General features: G+C 43.3%; 1 protein-coding gene across 2 annotated transcripts in view; it reads left to right on the forward strand.

Moving 5' to 3' along the window:
- The window catches only part of SCAPER (S-phase cyclin A associated protein in the ER), a 569517-nt gene that overhangs the window by 547256 nt on the left and 721 nt on the right, over positions 1-21540 (forward strand). For both annotated transcript variants that reach the window (XM_044231262.1, XM_044231263.1), the window contains exons 30-31: positions 16536-16727; positions 19506-19557. In XM_044231262.1, coding sequence (XP_044087197.1) covers positions 16536-16727; positions 19506-19557 — 244 coding nt within the window. The remainder of the gene's footprint in view (positions 1-16535; positions 16728-19505; positions 19558-21540) is intronic.

Consider the following 21540-nt stretch of genomic DNA (forward strand, 5'->3'; position numbering starts at 1 on the left):
GGAACCCACTAAGCCCCTTCAGCATGGCTGTGAGACCAGGAACATGAGTAGTATCATTCTGAAGGCTAGTGTCTTGTGTAATTAAACTGCAGGGTGACATGAAGCTAATCACTCCCTTCCGAGTTCCATCCCAAGATGAGGCAGAGCTGTAGAAGACGCATAAGGGAAGCCAAGAAATAAACTGTCGGCACCCTCTTCCCAAAGTACCTGAATCCAGACCCTCTGAGCAGGGGGAATACTGTTAGGACAGCTGCGCACGCAAATCCCAGTCATCCTTTGCTCCCTGGGAAATCCTCTATTGGGACATCAAATATGTATTAAAAAATGATGCCAAAAGGAATGTCTGATCAGAGTTTAACTCCTGACTGGTGGTAGATCTAATTTTTCTGGGCCTGCCTTGGTCTTCAGTCACTGAGGACCTTTTTCATAAAGCACTGAGACAGATTATAATAAGAATTAAAGTATCATCACAAAGAAAACCCCTCCACTGAGATAGGAAATTCTATCAAGGACCTCGTGAGTCATGGAAAGCCCATCGCCATGGATCAAATGCTGGTGCAGCAGTGAGGGCGGCCCAGTCCTTTCACGGCTGCTCAGCCGAGCTGTCCTGGGCACGTCTCTGCTCTTCTCTGGGCTTCACTTTCCTGTCTGTCAGAAGAGCCCTTCCTACTCCGATAGAAGATAGATATATAATTCTGAGACAAAGTGTGAATACATGGCCAGACCAACATAAGTAGATAAATTTAATCATTTTCATTTCTAAGTATAGCATTCACAAATATCCCACTCTAGCCACAGGTGGTCTTGTCACTGTTCCACAAACACACCTTAAGCCTTTGTCCTTGCCACTTTCTACCTCGAATACTTTTCCCTCAGAAATCAGCATGGTTTGGAGAGGCTTCCAGATTTTTTTCTCAGATGTCGTATTATCTTATCTGACTTTCCGTGACCACAGTATCTAAAACAGTAGATAAGCCCCATGGTTACTGTTTCCCCCTCTACCTTACTTTATTTTCCTTTATACACTTCCTGCCATATATTTCCTTTGTCTATCTCCCCATTCCCACTCCCATCCCCACCCCATCCCACTAGAATAGAGGTACCTTGAGAGCAGAGTCTGACCCCAGTGCCACAGCAGTGCCTGGCACTTAGCAGTTACCTAATAAGCATGCGTTTAATGAATGATTGGGTGTTGCGAGGATACAGCTTTCCTTGGGCATAATACTGCAGAAAAGGTTAAAATGGTCCCAGATTTGGAACCATACAATACTTCTGTTTTACTGACCACACTTCCTGACCTGATGTAGAGCTAAAAATTTAAGAGCCATTTCCTCGGCATTACAGGTTATTTGTCTTCTAATCTATTCTAAAAGAAACCCCGTAGTTTCGTTTTTGCTGGAACCAGTGTTCTCAGATCCAAAGGAAGCTACTGTGTTTGAAGATTTTGCAAATACTGTACTTGAGAAAACAGTGATATGTGAGAGATAGCTTTGGGGGCGGATTTAGGATCATATCATAGGCACTCTTCTTTCACGTGGATGATAAACGTGGGCCAGCTATCCTGAGTGTCACTTTCCGCAACTATAGCATAGAGACAAACCCCAGCTCCTAGGATTGTTGTGAAGAGTAAATTGTCGTCCTTATTACTCGGGTCTCAGATTTAACTCTCAGCTATGGCAGTGGATGCCTGTGGAGTCTTTGCTCACTTAGTTGGTGGCATTGTCATGGCAAATCTACTCTGACTTATGATTGGGTTTAAAAAAGAAGACGTTTTTTGACGGGTATGTCCCACTCTAAGAAATCACACTGCAGGAAAATCTATACTCAAAGGCTCCCAAACCACCACATCATTCATTCATTTTTTTAACACATTTCCTAAGGGCAACTTTAAATATTTTTCTTCAATCTCTTCACATGCAGGTCCTTTGGGAACGTGTCCCCTTAGTGGGGCATCAGATGCCGCACACCACGAGAGAACCTGGTGTATGAGAGGCCCTGTCGTAGCAGCGGCATGTGCTCTTGCCTCTGCTTTAAGGCCTCAGTAGTATGTTTTTCTAGCTTGATAAGAGGAACATGGACTCTGGAGCCTGGCGACCTAATAAGTTCTTGTCCCAGCTCCACCACTTACTAACTCCGTGATCCTGCACAAGCCCACTTCCTCATCTATAAAATAGGGATGGCACCAAGAATACTTCATGGCATTGTTGTGCAAAGTAAATTAGACCATGCACAATGGTGATGAGCATATTTCCTGGGCCAGAATGATGTTGAGGGTGATGTTATTGAAATGGTCACTGTCTGCCTCCAGATTCCCTGCTCGTAGTGGGAGAAGTTATGGAGTATGCACTTGCTATTAGCGTAGATGGGCCATCTCTGCTGTCTGAGTATGTGTTCCCACCTAGGGAGAAGCTGGAGAAAGCTCTATGCATCCCCTGCCTCCAAGGTCCCTCTGTGGACCTGAAAGATGCAAAAGCACCAGAGATCCTCTTGTAGATGTCTCTGGGCCCAGTGCATTCAGTGCACTGCTCTGGTGTAGCCGCCGAAGGGGGTTGGGAGGGCCAGTCTGGCTCTGGCCAGCTGCCAGCCACCCCCTCCCCCAAGGGGCCTGCCTTATTCAGCTGGACATACCTGACAGGTGATAAACATATGCATGTCTGGAGGACACTGAAGGAGAGTCTCTGCTCAGCACTTTGGGCTGGAGAAGTAAGAGGAAGGGAGACCTCACACCCAAATAATTCTCTTTTGTACGGGCAACTGCTAAACTGAAAACACACCACAGAGATAACTCAGAGGTGCACTGAGATTGTGTTAGGAAAAGAAACTGGAAAATGGCTCGCATGAATCAATGTGAACATTTAATGGGTCTTAATTGGAACCTTATCCTACTGTACTTAGAGCAGCGAGATGAAAGCAAAAGAAATCTGAGAGACCATTTATTTCACTCAAGAAAGCAGTAAACTGAAACTACAAAAAGATTTGACTACTATTATATTTTTATGATTAAATAAAATTGTCATAGACTAGTGCTAGTGAGCCCATAAATGCTCCATGGAATGCATCCGTGCTCTCTGACTGCTGTTAGGATGTGACCAGAAAATCTATCAGCCTACGCTCTCCATTTGTTAGCCCTGCTGTTCTCACACCACCCAAAATTTGACCCAAGTTCTCTCAGGAATGATCCGATGTCCCCTTGGAATGTCTTTTTTAAGGCATTATTAAAAGCGTCATCTGTCCACCTCCTTCACACACGTCCTGTAATGTCTGTAATGGATGTGTCTGTGTCCATGTGTAATTATAAGTTCTCTTTTCTTAAAGAAGCTGCTTTAGAAATCAGAACAGCTACTAGTTGAGAATTTGTGGGCAGCATATTTTGCATAGTGACTCTTTTATTCATGCTTAAGGAAAAAAGTAAGCTCTTTTTTTTTTTTACCATATTTAAGTGTAATATCTGCACAGGTATAGGCAGCATAAGGAGTTCCTATGTGTTAATCCTCATAGCACAGGATTTTAATATTTCTGCAAGCTTACAGGTCTTCAAAGACCATTTAGCCCAGCTCCCCTCATTGCCAAAGAGGAGGAGGACCTGCTCAAAGTCACCAACCTCGAGCCTCCTGACAAACTATCTAAGGCTTTCTGTGACCAGACTTCCCCCTCTCTCCCTCCCCCCACCCTGTGGTAGATGGAATACAGATAATGCAAATAAACAGAAAATCCAAAATAAAGTAGTCCCTCAAATGTATGATGATGAGTCTGTATTATTTCCAAGGTCTGTGCTCTTTAGACAAGGTTCTTTCTGAAACATAAATTGAAATGGAACAGCACTTCTGAGCATAGTCCCTGACAGATTGTAGAATCCATGACTTTTAGGGTTAGCCAAGTGTTTAAGATAATCTAGCCCAACCTTCTTGTGCTGCAGGATGTGTTTGAAGGGAATTTAGAACATGCTTCATTTGAAAAGTAACTCTTCTCACAGAATAGGCAACATGAAAGAAGGAAAAAGAAGCTCTAACACAGAGCAGAATGCTGGAAGTGACTTATTCTTGGGGCGATGCCAGGACCATGTGCTTAGTGTCCATGTGAGCATTCATCCCTCATTCCTTCTCTCACATATCCACTTCTGCCAAATGCCCAGCCTCTGGGAGATGCAGAAAGGAATACAACCCAGATCTTGTCTCGTGGAACCCATAGCCCCGGAGCAGTACTGTCAGTGCAGACACTCAGTCCCTCCTTGTCCTTCCTTCAGCAAACATTTAACAAGTGCCTTTGGTGGCCCAGGCACTCTGGATACCCAGGATGCAGTGGGAAACAAAATAGACCAAGTCTGCCCTCCAGTTGCTGACATTCTGGGAGGGAGAAAGGGACAGACCATGAACAAACCTGGATCTGTGCTGGAGTTGCTCTAGGGGTATTTCATGGTGGAGGTGGTGCTTTGGCTGATGTCTGAAAGATACTCACTGGGTAGCAAGGAAGGAAAGACATCCGAGGCATAGAAAAGACCATAAGCAAAGGCACTGCCATGTAAAATAGCCTGGCAGGTTCAGAGAACAGCAAGCTGTTCACTCCAACTGGAGTTCAGGAGGTGGGGGAAAGAACACAAGCTAGGATGCAGAAGTGGGCCAGGCCCAGATCAAGAAGGGACCCGTGTGCTAGATCAAGAACTTGGGCATTTCCCCTCTGGAAGAGGATGAGAAGCCCCTAAACGTTACTAGCAGGAGATGCTATGTTCAAACTGTGTCTCAAAGTTACTCCAGTTTGTGGGAACAGGAAAATAGGCATCAAGAGATTCATACCGGAGCCCCAGGATGGAGCAGGTGCCCCTGGTTCTGAGGTGTTCTCCGCTATGGGAGCCTAGTGTTGTCGGAGGAGCCCAGATGCCTCTTCTGCATCCTTCTACTGGGGGTAACCAGCTCTTAGCTGATCTTCCTGAGGAAGCAGAGAACAGCAAGTCAGGGGCCTTCTCAGTTTCCCTGGAGGGATACAGGAGGACAGCCACTCACCCCTCACTACATGAGGAGACGCTTGTTCCCACAGGATCACCTGCTCTCCGAAGCTTGTGAGAGGTCACACCCCCAACTATGGGCTTTCGTCTCGCCTCCTGACCCTGGCTGCTTTCCTTCCTCTTTCCCTTCTTCCCTCGCTCTCCTTCCTCCTTGACACTGTGCTGGTGCCTGACAGCAATGAATCCCTGGGACCACCAGGAAGAAGGCTAGTGCTTAAAGGACCTACCTCCCACATAGTCTGCCAAGATCTCTGCATTTAATCTCAGCCTAGAAATCTATTTTATGGCAGGAGCAAGTCTGGGAGGAGAAAAACTTCTTGCAGTGCTAACCAATGGACTTTTCGTGTTTCTCTGCTTTAAATTTGATTGGCTTATGTATGTGGACAGACTTCAAATTTCTCTCCTGTGATACTTAAATAAAGCCACTCCATACCCTCCCTACTCTAGCCACAAGGCATCAGGTTAGTGAGTTTGGGGCATGCCATTTTCTTTCTATGATTCATAGAGGTCACTGACTTCAAGGCCCCTCCTGTCACATTGTTTCTATCCCGGGCCCGGGCTTCCCGTATGAATAAGACTGGTCAATAGCAATGTGGACAGAGCGACTTGGCCTGGTTGCTGTGACTGCTGCCTCTTTGCCCCAGCATTTGTAGCAGGACCAGTTTTACAGAGAGGAATGTAACTACTTTTGTTTCTGGTCTGCTAGAAAAAATATTCTTTGTTCCAATCATTTACAGACTCTCTTTGCTGTCTCTTTTAATGAATCTAGATGTCTAGACACCTATATTTGCCCCTCTGTTGAGGACATCTTGTCTCTGACAAGAAAAAGGAAAAAGCAAAACAAAAATTGTTAAGCGTGAAGAATTTGCTTGGTAAGATTTAACTATTTGTATACATGTGTGTGTGAGTGTATGCTCAACTTACCTTACCACCTGACCGACAGAACCGGCTTGACCTGCAGTTTGACCGGCTCACAAGGGTTGCAGAAGGCAGCTGCCGCCGCCCCACCCACCCCTGCTCACTGTTCTGTTGTCCCAGGAGGTTGTTGAATTCCGCAGGGTGCTGGCCAAAATACCTGGCCAGCTCTTCTCACAGATGCAAAGATAGTATCACTTGACAACCTTGACATCTCTGAGTCAGGGCAAGCCCGGGCCCCCGATGCAGCCCTTGGAATTGGGTTTAGGGACCAAACCTCAGCCCTAATTCATTCATTCCCCTGATACTCACTAAGCACCTATGATTTGTCAGGCACTGCGCTAGACACCCTGCCAGATATCAGAGAGAGAGCAGTGAGTAAAAGGAGCACAGCCCCTGTCCCTACCGAGCTCACAGCCTTGAGACTTTTGAAAACTGGGGATTTACATCTGTTCTTTGCCTGAACAAGTGCCCATGTGCCTGGAGCCAAGCCGGGCCATGTGTATGGTTCCGTCTTCTGGTCCGTGGCAGACATGGGGCTGGGGTCCTGAGGAAATAAGTTATTTAGAAACTTGCCGGCAGGCATTCCGAATATCTAAATAATTAATAAATAAAGAAATAAAACAAAATGCAGAGCTTCCTAAAACCCATGAGGGAACTCCTAAATAGGGGGAAATTCAGGATTACTCTTAGATCCTAGCAAAATCAGCAGGCTTCATAGAGTACAAGTAGATAAAACAGAATTTGGCCATTTTCCATTTTGTTTCCTTGAATGTGGATGATCTCTAGAGAGCTAACGATTTCACTATAGACCACCATGGTTGTATCCATGAATGACAGGTAGACACACACACATATATATATTTACGTACGTAGGTAAGAAACCGCTATGGAACCTTTCTCTAGCTTATTGCTCTTATGTAGTGCCATGGTTTTGGTATTGTCGGGGAATGAATTGTTCCCACATAAGTGGTCATTTGCAAATTACCAAAATTACCTTTAAAACATGATGTTTATTTGACATTAACTATTTGTGATCATTTTTTTTAAAATATTATACTTTCCTGCCTTCTTAAACGTTAATTCTATTTAATATATTATATATTTTTTGAGGCCTTGAGAAATAATATGTAGGTGCACCTGAGTGGCTCAGTCAGTTAAGCATCGAGTTCTTGGTTTGGGCTCAGGTCATGATCTCTGCGTTGTGAGATCGAGCCCCGAGTGGGCTCCCTCACTCTCTGCCACTCCCCCTGCTCGTGCATGCACGCTCTCTGTCTCTCTCTCTCAAATAAATAAATAAATCCTTCTTTTTAAAAAAAAAAAGAGAAATTAATATCTACCATAGTGTTAGGCACATGAGGATTACTGTGTGTGTGGAAGCAAATTTTAAAGTGTAGAGTACTAAGTAAAGATAATGGGTTCTAATAAGATACTTTACTACAATATGATAATGTTCTCAAAACCAACTGAAAGGGGTAGGGATAGTTAGTCTTCTACCAAGTGGTTCCAGACAACTTTCTGAATTTTCATTTCTGTTCAAAATAATTGTAATTCCCACCTCTTCATTTATTGGTGTTGACTGATACTGATTCTTCTTTCTGTTGTCAGTTTATCTCCAGCAGTCTCCTAATTTGCTGATTCCAATCTATTATAGGCCAGAAAACCACTTTTATTAGACTTGCTTCTGAAACATGAATTGGTAGACTGAATTGGAGCTTGCAGAACTTTCCTGTGAGTAATTGACATAGATTTTGTGGAAAGACTGGGCACTCTGAGGGCAGGGATGTCTGTGACTTGTCTCTAGCTCCTTCCAGGTGCCTCATACTGCACTTGGCCAGAGTAGATGCTCAGTAAACCTTTCATGAATAGACTAATTTGTCTGCTCGGAGGCCTCCTTGCTCACTTCCTGGTTCTGGGCTGGATTCCAGGTAGTCACAGTTGGAGGAAAGGGGCCCTCTGGGTAAGGAGAATCCGGCTGTTTTCCATTTACATAACAGGATAGACTCCACAGCCTTCCTAGCCACTCTCCTTGGGATCCTATGCAATGAGTGCAGCAGTTGTCATTTTACAGACATAAAATCTACAGACTCTCCCAGGCCTGTTCCATTTCTAAACCAGACTCACCACTACTCAGTACCCCACCTCCACTTTCCTTTTTTTTTTTCTGTTTTAAATTTAAATTATTCAGGTTATACCAAGGATTCACATTATCAGTATATTATACTCAATAGCATTTGTTTCCAGAGTATCAGACCAGCTTTGCGGGCACTCAGAACTCAGAAGACAGATGGCGGCAAGAGTCACAAGCCAGCGCTCACCGCAGAGCAACACCGCCCGGCAGCCTGCCCTGGAGCGTCTGGCTCTCTCGCCGACCCTCCTTTCAGATCCTGCAGTCTTATGGTTTGAGGCAAACCCTTGGCACCACCCAGCACAGCCAAGAACTGGTTATTTGATACCTAGCCAAGCAGAATATAGGTTTTTGAAGAAAGGCCTTTTGTGTTGGTTTAATCTGTGTATGTCAGCTGGTTTAGTCTTTGTGTGATGGCCGTGTGTCATCCTCATCTTCACGTGGGCTGGCAGAGGTGAGCGAGAAGCTGGCTGGCAGCCAGACATGGAAAGGAACTCCAGCCCAGCGACAGAAAGGCTCTGTGCCCAGGAAGGGGCGGCCTCAGGACTCTCCTGGGCAGGCCTGGGAGATGAGAGGCCACCACTCAGTCAGAGGAGTTTTCCAGACCCAGCTCCACCAGTGACCAGTTGGGGGGGGCCTAGGGCAAGTCTCTCGAACTTTCTGAGTGTTAGATTTCTTCTTATATAAGAGCAGAGTCATCCCTGTCTACCTGCTTCAGAGAGTGTTCAGAGACAGACCATGTAGGTGAGGAGCTTTATAAACTCTTGAGTACTGGCTCTGCCCGTGACAGGCTTTACATTGTGCTGAGTGTTGCTGAGCTTCTAGCAATGCAGTGTCCTAGAGGACTTTGGATTCCTTCACACCAAATAAGAGAGCTGTGTCACTCATGACCTGCTTTGGTGGGGGGAGGGTTTGGATCTTTTCCAGACCCTTCTCTATGACCAGGCCAAGGAGAGCTGAATTGGTACTCAGGACCTTGAGGTTCCCAAGCCCAACTTCCTTCTAGGGTAGAAGATAGCTTATCATAAAATTCATTCTTTAGGGAAGTCTTAGGAGTCAGTTCGGGCTATAGTGTGGTTCTCACAGTTCTGGTGACTGGACGTCTGAAATCAGGGTGCCAGCCTGCTTGGGTTCTGAGGAGGACCCTCTTCCAGGTTGCAGACAGCCAGCTTCTTGTATTCTCACAGGCCAGGAGCAGCCCTGAGAGCTCCCTGAGGTCTCCTCTATAAGGACACTAACCCCATTCATGAGCGCTCCTTCGTTGTCATTTTCAGTCACCTCCCGAAGGCCCCACCTCCTGATGCCATCACACTGGGGGTTAGGATTTCAACATGAGTGGAGGAGGGACATAAACATTCATTCTATAACAAGGGACAACATATGCGGACCTGCGGCAACATGATGTGAAGCCCATTGAAACCTCTGAGTCAGAAAATGGGCTCTGGACCTAAGAAGAAGAGATGTTGTAGGATTCTTCCCCAAGGCCAGGCACAGATGAATTTGTTAACTATAAACCCCCTGTCACTTTGATTCACTCATTCCAGTAACTCTCATGTGCCTAGCCCTCCAGGAGAGCAATGGAACACACAAGAGTGAAAGACACAGTCCTGGCCCTTTTGGAACTGGAAATGAAGCTATACACACTTACATCGTAATTGCTGCTGCCATGTTTTTGGTTTGAAAATGAAAGACTGTTGCTGGCTGTGCTGCCTGGGCAGACTTCCTGGGATTAAGGATTTCCTTATGTGCTTTAAGGGAAGCTCACCACGGGTCTGAATCAGGAGCCCAAAACACAAGCCTATTAGCTTTAGCCCTTCTTGCTCTGTTTTCAGATTGACAAGTCTAGCACAACAGCCTCACCAGCCTCAACACACAGACACACACACACACACACACACACACAGAGTTAGTTAAGCCTCTCTTTCTCTGTACCACTCATCTTTGTTTCTTGGATCGTGCTTATGCTGGGATTTTCTTTTCAGAGCTGTCAGAATGCACTTCCTACCCCACCACCGCAAGATCCTGGCTGGCATCCCAGCTCTGTTTGCAGAGCTCTGTCCTGTGCAGGCAGGGCCAGGGAGAGGCCACGGCAGTGGCTTCCCAGGTAGCCTGAAGCTTTCTGAGGAGTCTCCGCCAGAATACAGGGCCTGCTGCTGCCAGACCCCCATTCTAATGTGTGGCCCTTATGGAGAGAGGAGGGTGGGATGATGGAAAACACTCATTAGGTCTCCTACTGGGAGGGGACTTCTGGTCCTACAAGTATATGGAAGCCAGATCCAGCAGGAGAAGACTTGGAGCAGCAAAACTGGTGAGACCACCATTCACATTATAGTCACAGATAGTGTCTCACTTGCTCCTCGTCTAAACCCCGAAGGCTACCATCTATCTCTCTCGCTTTTTTTTTTTCTTTTAATTCCAGTGTAGTTAACAGACAGTGTTACATTAGTTTCAAGTGTCCAGTATAGCGATTCAACAGTTCTATACAGTCCTCAGTGCTCATGATGATAGGGGTACTCTTAATCCCTACCTAGTTCACCCATCACCCCACCACCTCCCCTCTGCGAATAATTTATCTGTTCTGTATAGTTGAGAGTCCGTTGTCTTTTCTTCTTTGCTCATTTGTTTTCTTTCTTAAATTCCAAATATGAGCATTTGTCTCTCTCTGACTTCTTTAATAATATTTTTTAAAGATATATTTATTTATTTGAGAGAGAGAACACGAGCAGGGCGGGGAAAGGTGCCCCTCTGACTGACTTCTTTCATTTAGCACTATACCCCTCTAGATTCATCCACATAGTTGCAAATGGCAACATTTCATTCTTTTCATGGCTGAGTCATATTCCATTGTGTATATCCACCATATCATCTTTACCCATTCATCAGTCGATGGACACGCAGGCTGCTTCCCTAAGTTGACTATCGTAAATAATGCTGCAGTAAACATATGGGTGCATGGGTCTTTTTGAGTTAGCGTTTTTGTCTTCTCTGAATAAATACCCACTAGTGGAATTACTGGATCATATGGGAATTCTATTTAATATTTTGAGGAACCTCCATATAGTTTTCCCCAGTGGCTGTACCAGTTTGCATTCCCACCAACACTGCAAGAGGATTCCCCTTTCTCCACATCCTTGCCCACATTTGTCATTTCTTGTGTTTTTTATTTTAGTCATTCTGAATGACACCTCACACCTCAGGTGATATTTCTTTGTGGTTTTTTTTTTAAAGATTTTTAAATTTATTTTATTTGACAGACAGAGATTACAAGTAGGCAGAGAGGTAGGCAGAAAGAGAGAGTAGGAAGCAGGCTCCCTGCTGAGCAGAGAGCCCGATGCGGGGCTCGATCCCAGGACTCCGGGATCATGATCTGAGCCGAAGGCAGAGGCTTCAACCCACTGAGCCACCCAGGTGCCCCTTTGTGGTTTTGATTTGCATTTCTCTGATAATGAGTGATGTTGAGCATCTTTTCATGTGTCTGTTGGCCATTCAGATCTCTTCTTTGGAGAAATGTCTGTTCGTGTCATCTGTCCATTTTTTAATTGGATTATTTGGGTTTTAGGTGTTGAGTTGTTTAAGTTTGGTCTTTGGTTTGGTTTGGTTTGGTTTTCTTTTGTTTTTTTAGAGAGAGCATGTGTAGGAGTGGGAATGGGGGTGCAGCAGAGGAAGGGAGGGAGAGAGAGAGACAGAATGTTAAGCAGACTTCATGCCCAGCCAGGATCCCAAAGCAGGACTCAGTCTCAGGACTCCTGAGATCAGGACCTGAGCTGAAATCAAGAGTCAGACACTTAAGTGACTGAACCACTCAGGTATCCCTATAAGCTCATTATACATTTTGGATACTAACCCCTTATGTCATTTGCATATTTCTGCTCCCATTCTGTAGGCTGTCTTTTAGTTTTGTTGGTTGTTCCCTTTGCTGTGCAGAATATCTATCCCTATTTTATAGAAAGGACCCTGAGGCTCAAATTGGTTAACTGACCAGAGCTAGCCTTAGGGCCCAGGGCTACCCAACAGAGGCCCTCTTGAGACTGTAGATTTGTGACTTATGGCCACTGAGAGACAATTGATTCCCCATCAACTCTGAAATATACCTGGTTAGCAAGGGTAGTCTTTCTTTCTTTTTTTTTTTTCTCTTTTAATTTTATTTATTTGACAGAGAAAGAGACAGCGAGAGAGGGAACACAAACAGGGGGAGTGGGAGAAGGAGAAGCAGGCTTCCCGCTGAGTAGGGAGCCCATTGGGGGGCTCCATCCCAGGACCCTGGGATCATGACCTGAGCTGAAGGCAGATGCTTAACAACTGAAATATTATGCTGGCCAGGAGCAGTTGAGGAATCAGCGCTGTGCTCTGGGCTGAATTGTGTCCCCCAAAATGCGTATTCTGTCCCTTAACCCCCAATGTGACTGTACTTGGAGATGAATAAGGTCATAAGCTGGAGTCTTAATGAGATAGGGTTAGTGGCCTTGTAAGACTAGAAAGAGCACTCTCTCTTGCTGTGTACACTCACCGAGGCAAGCACTCATGGAGGTGTCGGTCTACGCACCGAGAAGAGAGCACTCGTCAACCATGCTGGCACCCTGATCTTACACTTTCAGGCTCCAGAACTATAAGAAAATAAATTTCCGTTGTTTACGCCATCCAGTCTATGGTATTTTGATACGGCAGCCGGAACAGACTAAAGCAGGCTGGTATTTGCATCTGGGAGCTTCTCTCCACCTAAAATTCCTCCCCACCCATCTGCCCTGAGGTCCAACCCATGTTCTCAGTGCAGCTTTCCACGTTTACCTAAAAGTAATCCTTCCCTCCCACAGGGTCCCCTAATCCTTTGTCCTTCTCTTCTGATGACCCAGTCTCCTTCGTATTAGTCGTCATGTGCGTACATACCTCTGCTCCCTGAGAGCTGAAGCATGGATTCTGTGTTCCTATAGCACTTGGCACAGGAGGCACTCAGTAAATGTCGGCTGAATTTAGAGCTCTCTCCCGGCTCTGTCTCTCACTGCACCAAGTTATACTTCACCTATACTCTCTACTTTGTGAAAGCACAACCATTAGAGCTGGTGGATGGCCAGAGGTTGGCGGATGAAGGAATCAGCACATCCAGTCATCTAGTCCAGATTCCTTTAAAAAAATTTTTCTTTTTACTAGATTCCTTCTTAACACTAGCATTCAGATCCTCCTGGCCCTCCAGCAGGCTGTAGTACACATTGGCAGCACGTAAAGCCTTCTTATAAAGCCCCTTCTTCCCAGAACTGTTGATAGTTCCAAAACAAAGAGGGAGTGGGAGGTCCCCCCCCCACCATCATTCCCCCAAACCCCTGTCAATCATACTAAAGAAAAAAGTGGTGAATACCAGGACATTTGGGTAAGAGATATCCTTCATTGATGGTGGAATTATGCCCACCGGTTTCTGCTGAGAAGACCAGAGGAGGGACCCATGGCACTCATAAGTACTCTTTCTTGTGTTCTAGTACAGGCAAATAGTTTCCGTATGATTTGTCTTAAATTCAAAGTGTAGCAATCTAGTTTTGAATGAAAATGAATATATTTAAAGATCCAGCACCCTTGGTATGTTCTCTCTCTTTATTTGGGCACTGGTGACACAGGTGTTTTCACTTTATAGAAATGGAGCTGTTTACTTAAGAGGTGCATGTATGTTATGCTTTGATGAAAAGTTTACTTTTGAAAAAATTCTCTACCTTGAAACCCAGAGAAACTGGACCATTTTCCCAGCGTTACACAACAAATTGGTGCCGGGAGTAAAGGCCTCCCAGCTCTTTAGTTAGTACCTATGTGGAACTGCACCTAAGAGCAAGTGGAAAGTTCAATTTCAATTTCTTTTGATCTGAATGTTGCTGGAAATTCCCCTCATTTCCTTGGAGCACTGCTGTGCATCTGAAAGTGGACATCATATTGGAGAGGGGGTCTTCTCGTTATTATGGAGCCATCCTGGCCCCCTACATGCTGTCTAACTGATGACTGTGACCCCCAAAGAAATCTATAGCCAAGCACCTCCTTTCTCTCAGGGCAGTGGTCTGGAAAGGAGCTCTGTGGGAAGCCCCTTTGGGTGTGTGTTGGCCTGTGTGCCCTGAAAGGAAGGGCAGGTGACCTGGCCAGGCTCAGGGTAGAACTCACCTTAGGCCTTATCAGCAGCCACTGGTCTAGCGAAAGGTGACAGACCGATAATTACAGCTCCATCTGGAAGGTAGTGAGAGAGAAAACATCCTTGTAAATCTGAGATTTTTCTTAACTGTTTGCACTTCATTCATTTGCCAAGACTTTCATATTCCGTGATGACTCTCTAAACCTTGGAAAGCTGGAGCAGCTCGTGTGACATTTGACCATGCCAAGGCCTGAGAGCGAGTGACTGGATGAAATAAACCTGAGCCCTGCCCTCAGCCCCTGATCTGCACCAAGCCTCTCAGGCAACTCTCTCCTGGCGCCGAAGGCCCTGCTCAGCAAGATCATGCTCTCTGTGCCCCTATGGGAAGTGATGAGCCTAATGACCACTCACCTGTGCTCACTGACAGCAAAATGCCACCCCTCTGTACCAGAATTACCCAGGAGTGGTCTTGCCCACTAGGTCTCAGTGCCCTAGTTTGGCCCCGCCCCGGACTTCCTAATCCTGTCTTCCCACAGTGTCAGAAATATGGTTCAAAGGACAGTGCTGATGAGATATCCCACTGCCTCATAGCCAAGCCAGGGGGTATGGCTCTTAACCACCACCCCCTTCCCCAGCAGACTCCTTACCTATAACCTGATTAAGTTCTCTCCTGGGTGGTCCTATGGGTAGAATACCCTACCCAAGGTGTCCAAACTTCCTAACTCCATTTGTGTCTTCTGCACTATAGAGACTTCAAAATAGTGGCCTCTGGTAGGTCATCTCATGAGACTGCTGGTGACCTCATTTACCGGGAACCAGGAGCTGTCATCTTTGAGTTAACATTGTGCCTGTGCCAGCCAGACTGGCTGGTTTAATATCTTTTCAATTAGTGAATCTTCCAATAATAGCATTTTAACAATGAAGTTCCAAAGAAAAAACTTCTGCTTCATTTTTGGACAAGGGAGAAAAGAGACTTGTAATAATGGGATCATTATAAATTCTAAAGTGGTGGTCATTTGGCTGTGCTACAAAATTTGTAGCTAATAATTAAAATAAAGCTTTAAGTAAATGCTTTATCAATAAAATAGATGATGGGACATATTTTTCTCAGCCAGTGGTCAGAAACGGCTACACCTAGCCATGTGCTGAATTGTCACACTGTGAGTCTTTAAAATTCCTGCTGGATTTGAAGGTATTAACAAGTCCCTATCAACATTCTCTAAAGGTTTTTGATGTCATTTTAGCTATTGAACTAAAATATGTGAACTATTACTTTGTTGATTTTGTTCTTAAACCGAACTGCATTACCATCTGAGAGTGTGTTCTTAAAGTATTGTTAAAAGTACTTTGAAAACTTGTAAATCCCTGTAATTTATGTTTCTCCTGCCTCTGCTATTTCACTCTGTCCTTCTGGTTTTAATTTGAACGCAGTCCTGTCTGGGTGTGTACCTGTAAAATTATGTTTTTCCAAGTACAATTTACAGTCCTGACCTTAGATTTTACAGTGTTCCTAGCTTTCTATGAGCTTCCTCTTATACCAAGAAGTGGGCTTTGGGTCACCAAGCTCTTTCATATTAGAACCGTCTAATCAAGGTTACTTGAAACAGATCTGATTTTGACATTTCCTTAGTTTATCATGGAGGACTAGGGAGTAAATTAGGAGGGCTTCCCTGCAAGCCCATTAATTGCATTGCCCCATTTCTTAAAGTGTACACAGTTGTAAACCTAGACTGCTTCAAGACAAGAGTCTCATTTATCTAAACAATTCTCCTTTTAGACTCAATGGCACTGATGGAAAAACACAGATAAGGAGTATGGATCAGAGGAAGGATCTTTTGGAGCCCGTGCTTGCTGAAACTTCCCACTCTCCTTACAGTCCCCTTTTCTTTGCAAGGGCTCATCTGCATAGCGAATAGGTCTGTCTATTCCAGGAGCTAGGTTAGGGGAAGATTGCAGCGGGCAGAGGGGTAGGAGAGGGCATCTTTCTTCTGAGCGAGCTTTTGGCAGGTTTCAAGCAATAGGGCTGCTCTGCTTTAAGGGGGAGAAGGGGCAGGCGCTTTATTAAAGCAGTGTGTATCCTGAATCCATTTCGTAGGCACCCTCTCTCCTTGGCAGCCATGCTCTTTACTGTGGAGTGTAAATGGCTGCAGAACTTTGGGAAGGAGATTTCTTTTCTTTCTGTTCCTTTCCAGTAGCACTTACGAGTTCCGAGTCTCTCTCTTTTTTTTTGTTTTTTTTTTTGTTTTTTTTGGTTTTTTGCTCTTTTTCTTCTCCCTCTCTCCTTCCACTCCTTCTGCCTGTCCTCCATGTTTCTTACAGACACTGTTGGGGCTGCAGGAGGAAGGAGCAGGCACGGCTCTCTGGCAGTTGACGTAGGTTCCCTCCTGTTTCAGGTAATCGTACAGTCTGGCCGCCACCCCACGGTCCTGCAGAAGCTCTGCCAGCTGCCCTTCCAGTATTTCAGTGACCCACGGCTGATCAAAGTGCTGTTCCCTTCACTTATCGCTGCTTGTTACAACAACCGTCAGAACAAGATCATTCTGGAGCAAGAGATGAGCTGTGTTTTACTGGCCACGTTCATTCAGGTACCTTCTGTCTCCTGCCTGATCGCCTGGCTTTATGTGTAAGCTAATGCAGTGAAAAAGTAAAAGTGAACCAGCTGTTTATTCGTGCCATTTTGAATTTTGCACGTATCTCTGTGCTTGAAAATTAATTTCTAAAATATGAGGGTAGTAAAACTGGGGTTGAGTGTTATGCAACTTCTACTTGGATTTCAAGAAAAGGACATTTTTCCAGTTGATGAAATGGTAAAACCCACACCAAGGAAATGTTTTTAAAAAGATGGCCCGACTTCTTTAAGGCTTTAGCACTGACATGCATCTAGCTTTTAGCCTCGCTGCAGGGAATAGATAAGGATTACGGAAGAAAGATCAAGTAAAACTTCAATTGATTTGTAAGTTTTTAAATAAATATGATTCATATACACATCTGTGTATGTATCATAAAGTCTTGTTATATTGCTTTTTTAAAAGATCTAATGCTTGTAAAATGGCCTTATATTTTTCTGATCCAGCTCAAGTCTATAGGACTGGAATCAGAATTAGCGCTGGAGCAAAGTATAGCAACGTTTCCGCAGCTAAATTAACTCAGTCAACTGACAATAGAAAATCAAGTTGGCTATTCTTTTTCCTGTCATTGTAGATCATTAATTGTTGAAAATCTTCCATTTTCTTTGAAATGTTCTACCATAAAAACCAGTGTTTTTTTGTTCCATGACGTACGTGTGATTAACAGACAATGTTTTCTGTTTGTAATAATGAAACAGAAAGCAGAGCTCTGTATTAGTGTTTTCCCTTATTCTGGCTAGTATGCACATATCATTGTTGAAAGGATGCGATCTTTCCTGGCTGGTTGGGATGGCTGAAGAGTCTAGCTTTCTTCACCTTAGACAGCAGTTCGGGGTTTACATTTTTTAAACTATCCTTTATCAGATGATCAATCAATAAATACAACTAGATCAGTTGTGTTTAGAAATGTCTACTTTCAGCTTAGTTATTCTCTTTGAGTCTGGGTTCTATTTTCTGAAAAAATTTTCAAAGTTATTCAGATCCACAGGTAGGGTATGGATTTTCAAAAAAAAAAAAACTTACAGTTAAATTAAAATCTTAATGAAGTCTTACGTAACCATCAATTCAACATTTAAGAATTCTCATATATTCTTAAAGCCTATGGTTAAAAATTAAATAGAAAATATGATACTAGAGGATTTTTAAGACTGATCTTAGAATTCTTTCTCTTATTCAACAGGTAATTCTTTCCCTCCACCGCCCCCGCTCTGGGGTACTGGGCACTGTTCTAGGCACTGGGAATAATCAATCAAAAATAAGCAATCAAAAAATACAGCAATAAAAAAAAAAACATAAAAATCCCTGCCTTTATAGATCTTTCATTAAAGTTGGGGGAGTCAAACAAACAAACCAACAAAAAAATAAGTCAAACAAATAGCATGTCAGATGGTGTTAAGCACTGGAAAGAGGGGTAGGGACTTCCAGGGGGTGATGAGCAGAGAGGCCTCAACCAAAACAGTGATATTTGAGCAAAAACAATCTTGCGTCTATACCAGTTTAGTCCCTTACATTTTCAACTGCCTGGAAAACAATTTATAAAAGTACAAATGATATCAGACTCTAAAGTAAAGAACATATATATTACTTGTTTTTATCTCGTATTGATCTTAAAGTATTCCTCTCTCTTTTTTTTAAAGATTTTATTTTTTATTTGACAGAGACATAGCGAGAGAGGGAACACAAGCAGGGGGAGTGGGAGAGGGAGAAGCAGGCTGCAGGACTCAATCCCAGGACCCTGAGATCATGACCTGAGCCAAAGGCAGATGCTTAACAACTAACCCATACAGGCACCCCATCTTAAAGTATTTCTAAGACAGTTAAATGTAATTTAATGTAACACATTTAACATACATTGGGACACACACATTTTGTAAATGTTATAGAAATTTCTTATTTGAGATAGCTTCTTAGATTAGTGAAATTGAATCAGGTCTTCTTTTCTATAATTATTGTCAGGGGAATAAATATATATTAGATTTGAGTTTATAGAATGGTTCTTTGAGGTCCCCATGTGTTAAGAGTATTAATAGTCACTAGAAAATGATACTAAAGGGGCGCCTGGGTGGCTCAGTGGGTTAAAGCCTCTGCCTCCGGCTCAGGTCATGATCCCAGGGTCCTGGGATCAAGCCCCGCATTGGGCTCTCTGCTCCGCAGGGAGCCTGCTGCCTCCCCTCTCTCTCTGCCTGTCTCTCTGCCTGCTTGTGATCTCTGTCTGTCAAATAAATAAATAAAGTCTTTTTAAAAAAATTTTAAAAAAAGAAAATGATACTAAAAATAGGAGCTGGTGGTATGTCATAGGTTTATGAAAATTTACGTATTATGTACGATATTTTTCACTTTCCCTCTAAAAGTGAAATTTCTAGACTTTAAAGATTTAGATGTAAATTGTCTAAGGCCTTTTAGAATCATGCTTTTTTAAAAAGTGTTAAAAACCTTGTCAATATTTTAGGATAATTAATCTGCCCAAAGCCTTCAGTTTGTTAGCTGAAAGAAAGTTATCATTTCTACAGCAGACAGCAGCATAGCCACTACTGATCCTTAGCAAGATGTAAGTCATCACTGTTCGATTTAAATTAAGAGAACCTGAACATCAACTTCATAAGCTTTTATATTTGGGCTCCAGAGTATTCATGCTAAGATGGTTCTCTCAGAATTCAGAAGCACATCTGAAGCTGCCCTCAGCGAAATTCTCTGTGTCTAGCTTTGGTATAAAAACATTTTCCTTGTCTCATACAGGATTTTGAACAGACATCAGGTCAGGCAGATAACCAGTCTCATCAACCCAAAGGTATGTCTCTATTGAAATGAAATTGTCGTGTGTTTGTTAGCCGAACAGACATGTTTCTAACTCCACCCTCTGGAACTGTTACAGGAATCAATTTATTACACCACCTAAAACATTTGAGATCTGGATATCAAGTATATTTCAATGAGTAAAGAAACAGACTTTGTCATCAACATGAATGCATCAGAACATACAGAGAAATCTATGGAAGTAAAAGAAAAGCACAAAACATCTTTCTGTAATTTATATTCACCTCATGCAAGATATAATAAATGGTGACTAATTACTAAAGAGCCGCTTCATAATACAGAGACAAGCAGATCATTAAGATTCACCTACATTCCTCCCATAAATGCTAAAATCACATGGGTTTGGTTTCCTATGTTCAGAATAAAACTATTAATGATAGTAGCCCATATTTTCCCCCTATTTTTTTTTATTGAGAATATAAAGTATAAAATTGTTTTTCTTGGAGAAAAAGCCATCAGATTAGCAAGAGTTCAGAGACCAAAGAGTTATGAGCTTTTTTTTTTTCCTGTAGTGTTCCTGATGAGGTGTTTCCTATGATCAGAGCGAGAGATGTAGAATCTTAAAGTGCATTTTTACTTTTTTAAATATTCTATTCACACTGTAATTGAGAAGTACAAGTTGCTCTTTGTCTGACTGTCAGGACAGCATCTCTGATTAATGAGACCCTAATACAGATTTTCCCCAATTCTTCTATTAGTGTGATAGTCTTTAAAGTGGCCAGAGGCCCACTTCCAGCAGGACCCTCTAGGGCACCCACAAAGTAGCCCCTACTTGGGGGGGTGAGGAGTCACGTAGGACACACACACAAAACACACACACACATACGTGTGTACCAATTGTCTATGGGGGCAGGTGTTGAAAAGTACATAGAAAAGAATATAAAGCTGTAACAATATCATGAAAAAAATGTCATGTTTTATTGATCAGGCATTCAGAGAAGTAAACAGAAAACTATGCCTCTTTTCAGAAATTCCAGTCAACATCATAGTCAGTACCATTTGTCTAAGCCAGAATTAGCGTGCAAGTTCAGGTCTGCCCTGACTCACTCACAGCCTCTTTTTTAAGCTATTGGAGGCTACATGGGAGAAATCAGTATAATTTGTTACCATTTCTTATAAAGCAATGTCTTAAATCTTGAATATATAAAAATATCTTTAAAAATCTTCTAATGTATTTATTTTTAATAGTACAGCATTTTTTTTTTCACCAGTAAGAATAGACATTCTTTTTCCTCCTTTCTCCAGGCTGTAAGGATGAGTCACCATTTGCTACATATCTGGCAGGCAGAGTCCTAAGAGCCCGGACTGTCCGCATGGTGGGCTGAGGCCTGTGGGAGTTTCAACTTACTTTCTTTTCCCAGGGCCCATCTTCTCTGACGTCCATGCTTTCCCCAATTACGATGGGCTTAATCCACAATACAGCAAATGGGGCCTTGTTCTCTGCATTTGTCAGAAAGAGTCATCATTGTATTGGTGACAGCTCCTGATATGCTTACTTGGTTTAAAAGAAACGATTATGCCACACTGCACTTTGGATGTCTGTTCTCCTTTGGTTAGATTTAGTCCCCATAAAATGTTTCAAGGCATTTTGAGCTCATCGTCCAGGAAAGCTCCGCATTGTAAGTGTAAAGCAGCTCCTCGTAGCACCATATTCTTAATTGCTAAAGAATTCTGGTGTTCCAGTCTCACTGCTTGATCACTCTCCAGCTATGAAGATTGTTTTCTTTGCCCACATCATAACCAATAAAGTTCTTACTCATCCCCTCTGCTTTGTTAGATGACTGAACACCAGATTTGAGCTTTTTAAAAGTCATGCTTAACATATTTTAAATTAGACTATTTTAGAAGATAAACATCAAGTTTACATACAGATTTATCTTTTCAAGGCTATCTTAAGAATGGAATATCTATCATTTTATTTTGTTCACCATACTTACTTTCCCTTGTTTTCTTATTC

Source organism: Neovison vison, chromosome 13 (assembly GCF_020171115.1).
Source record: "Neovison vison isolate M4711 chromosome 13, ASM_NN_V1, whole genome shotgun sequence".
Taxonomy (NCBI): Eukaryota; Metazoa; Chordata; class Mammalia; order Carnivora; family Mustelidae; genus Neogale; species Neogale vison.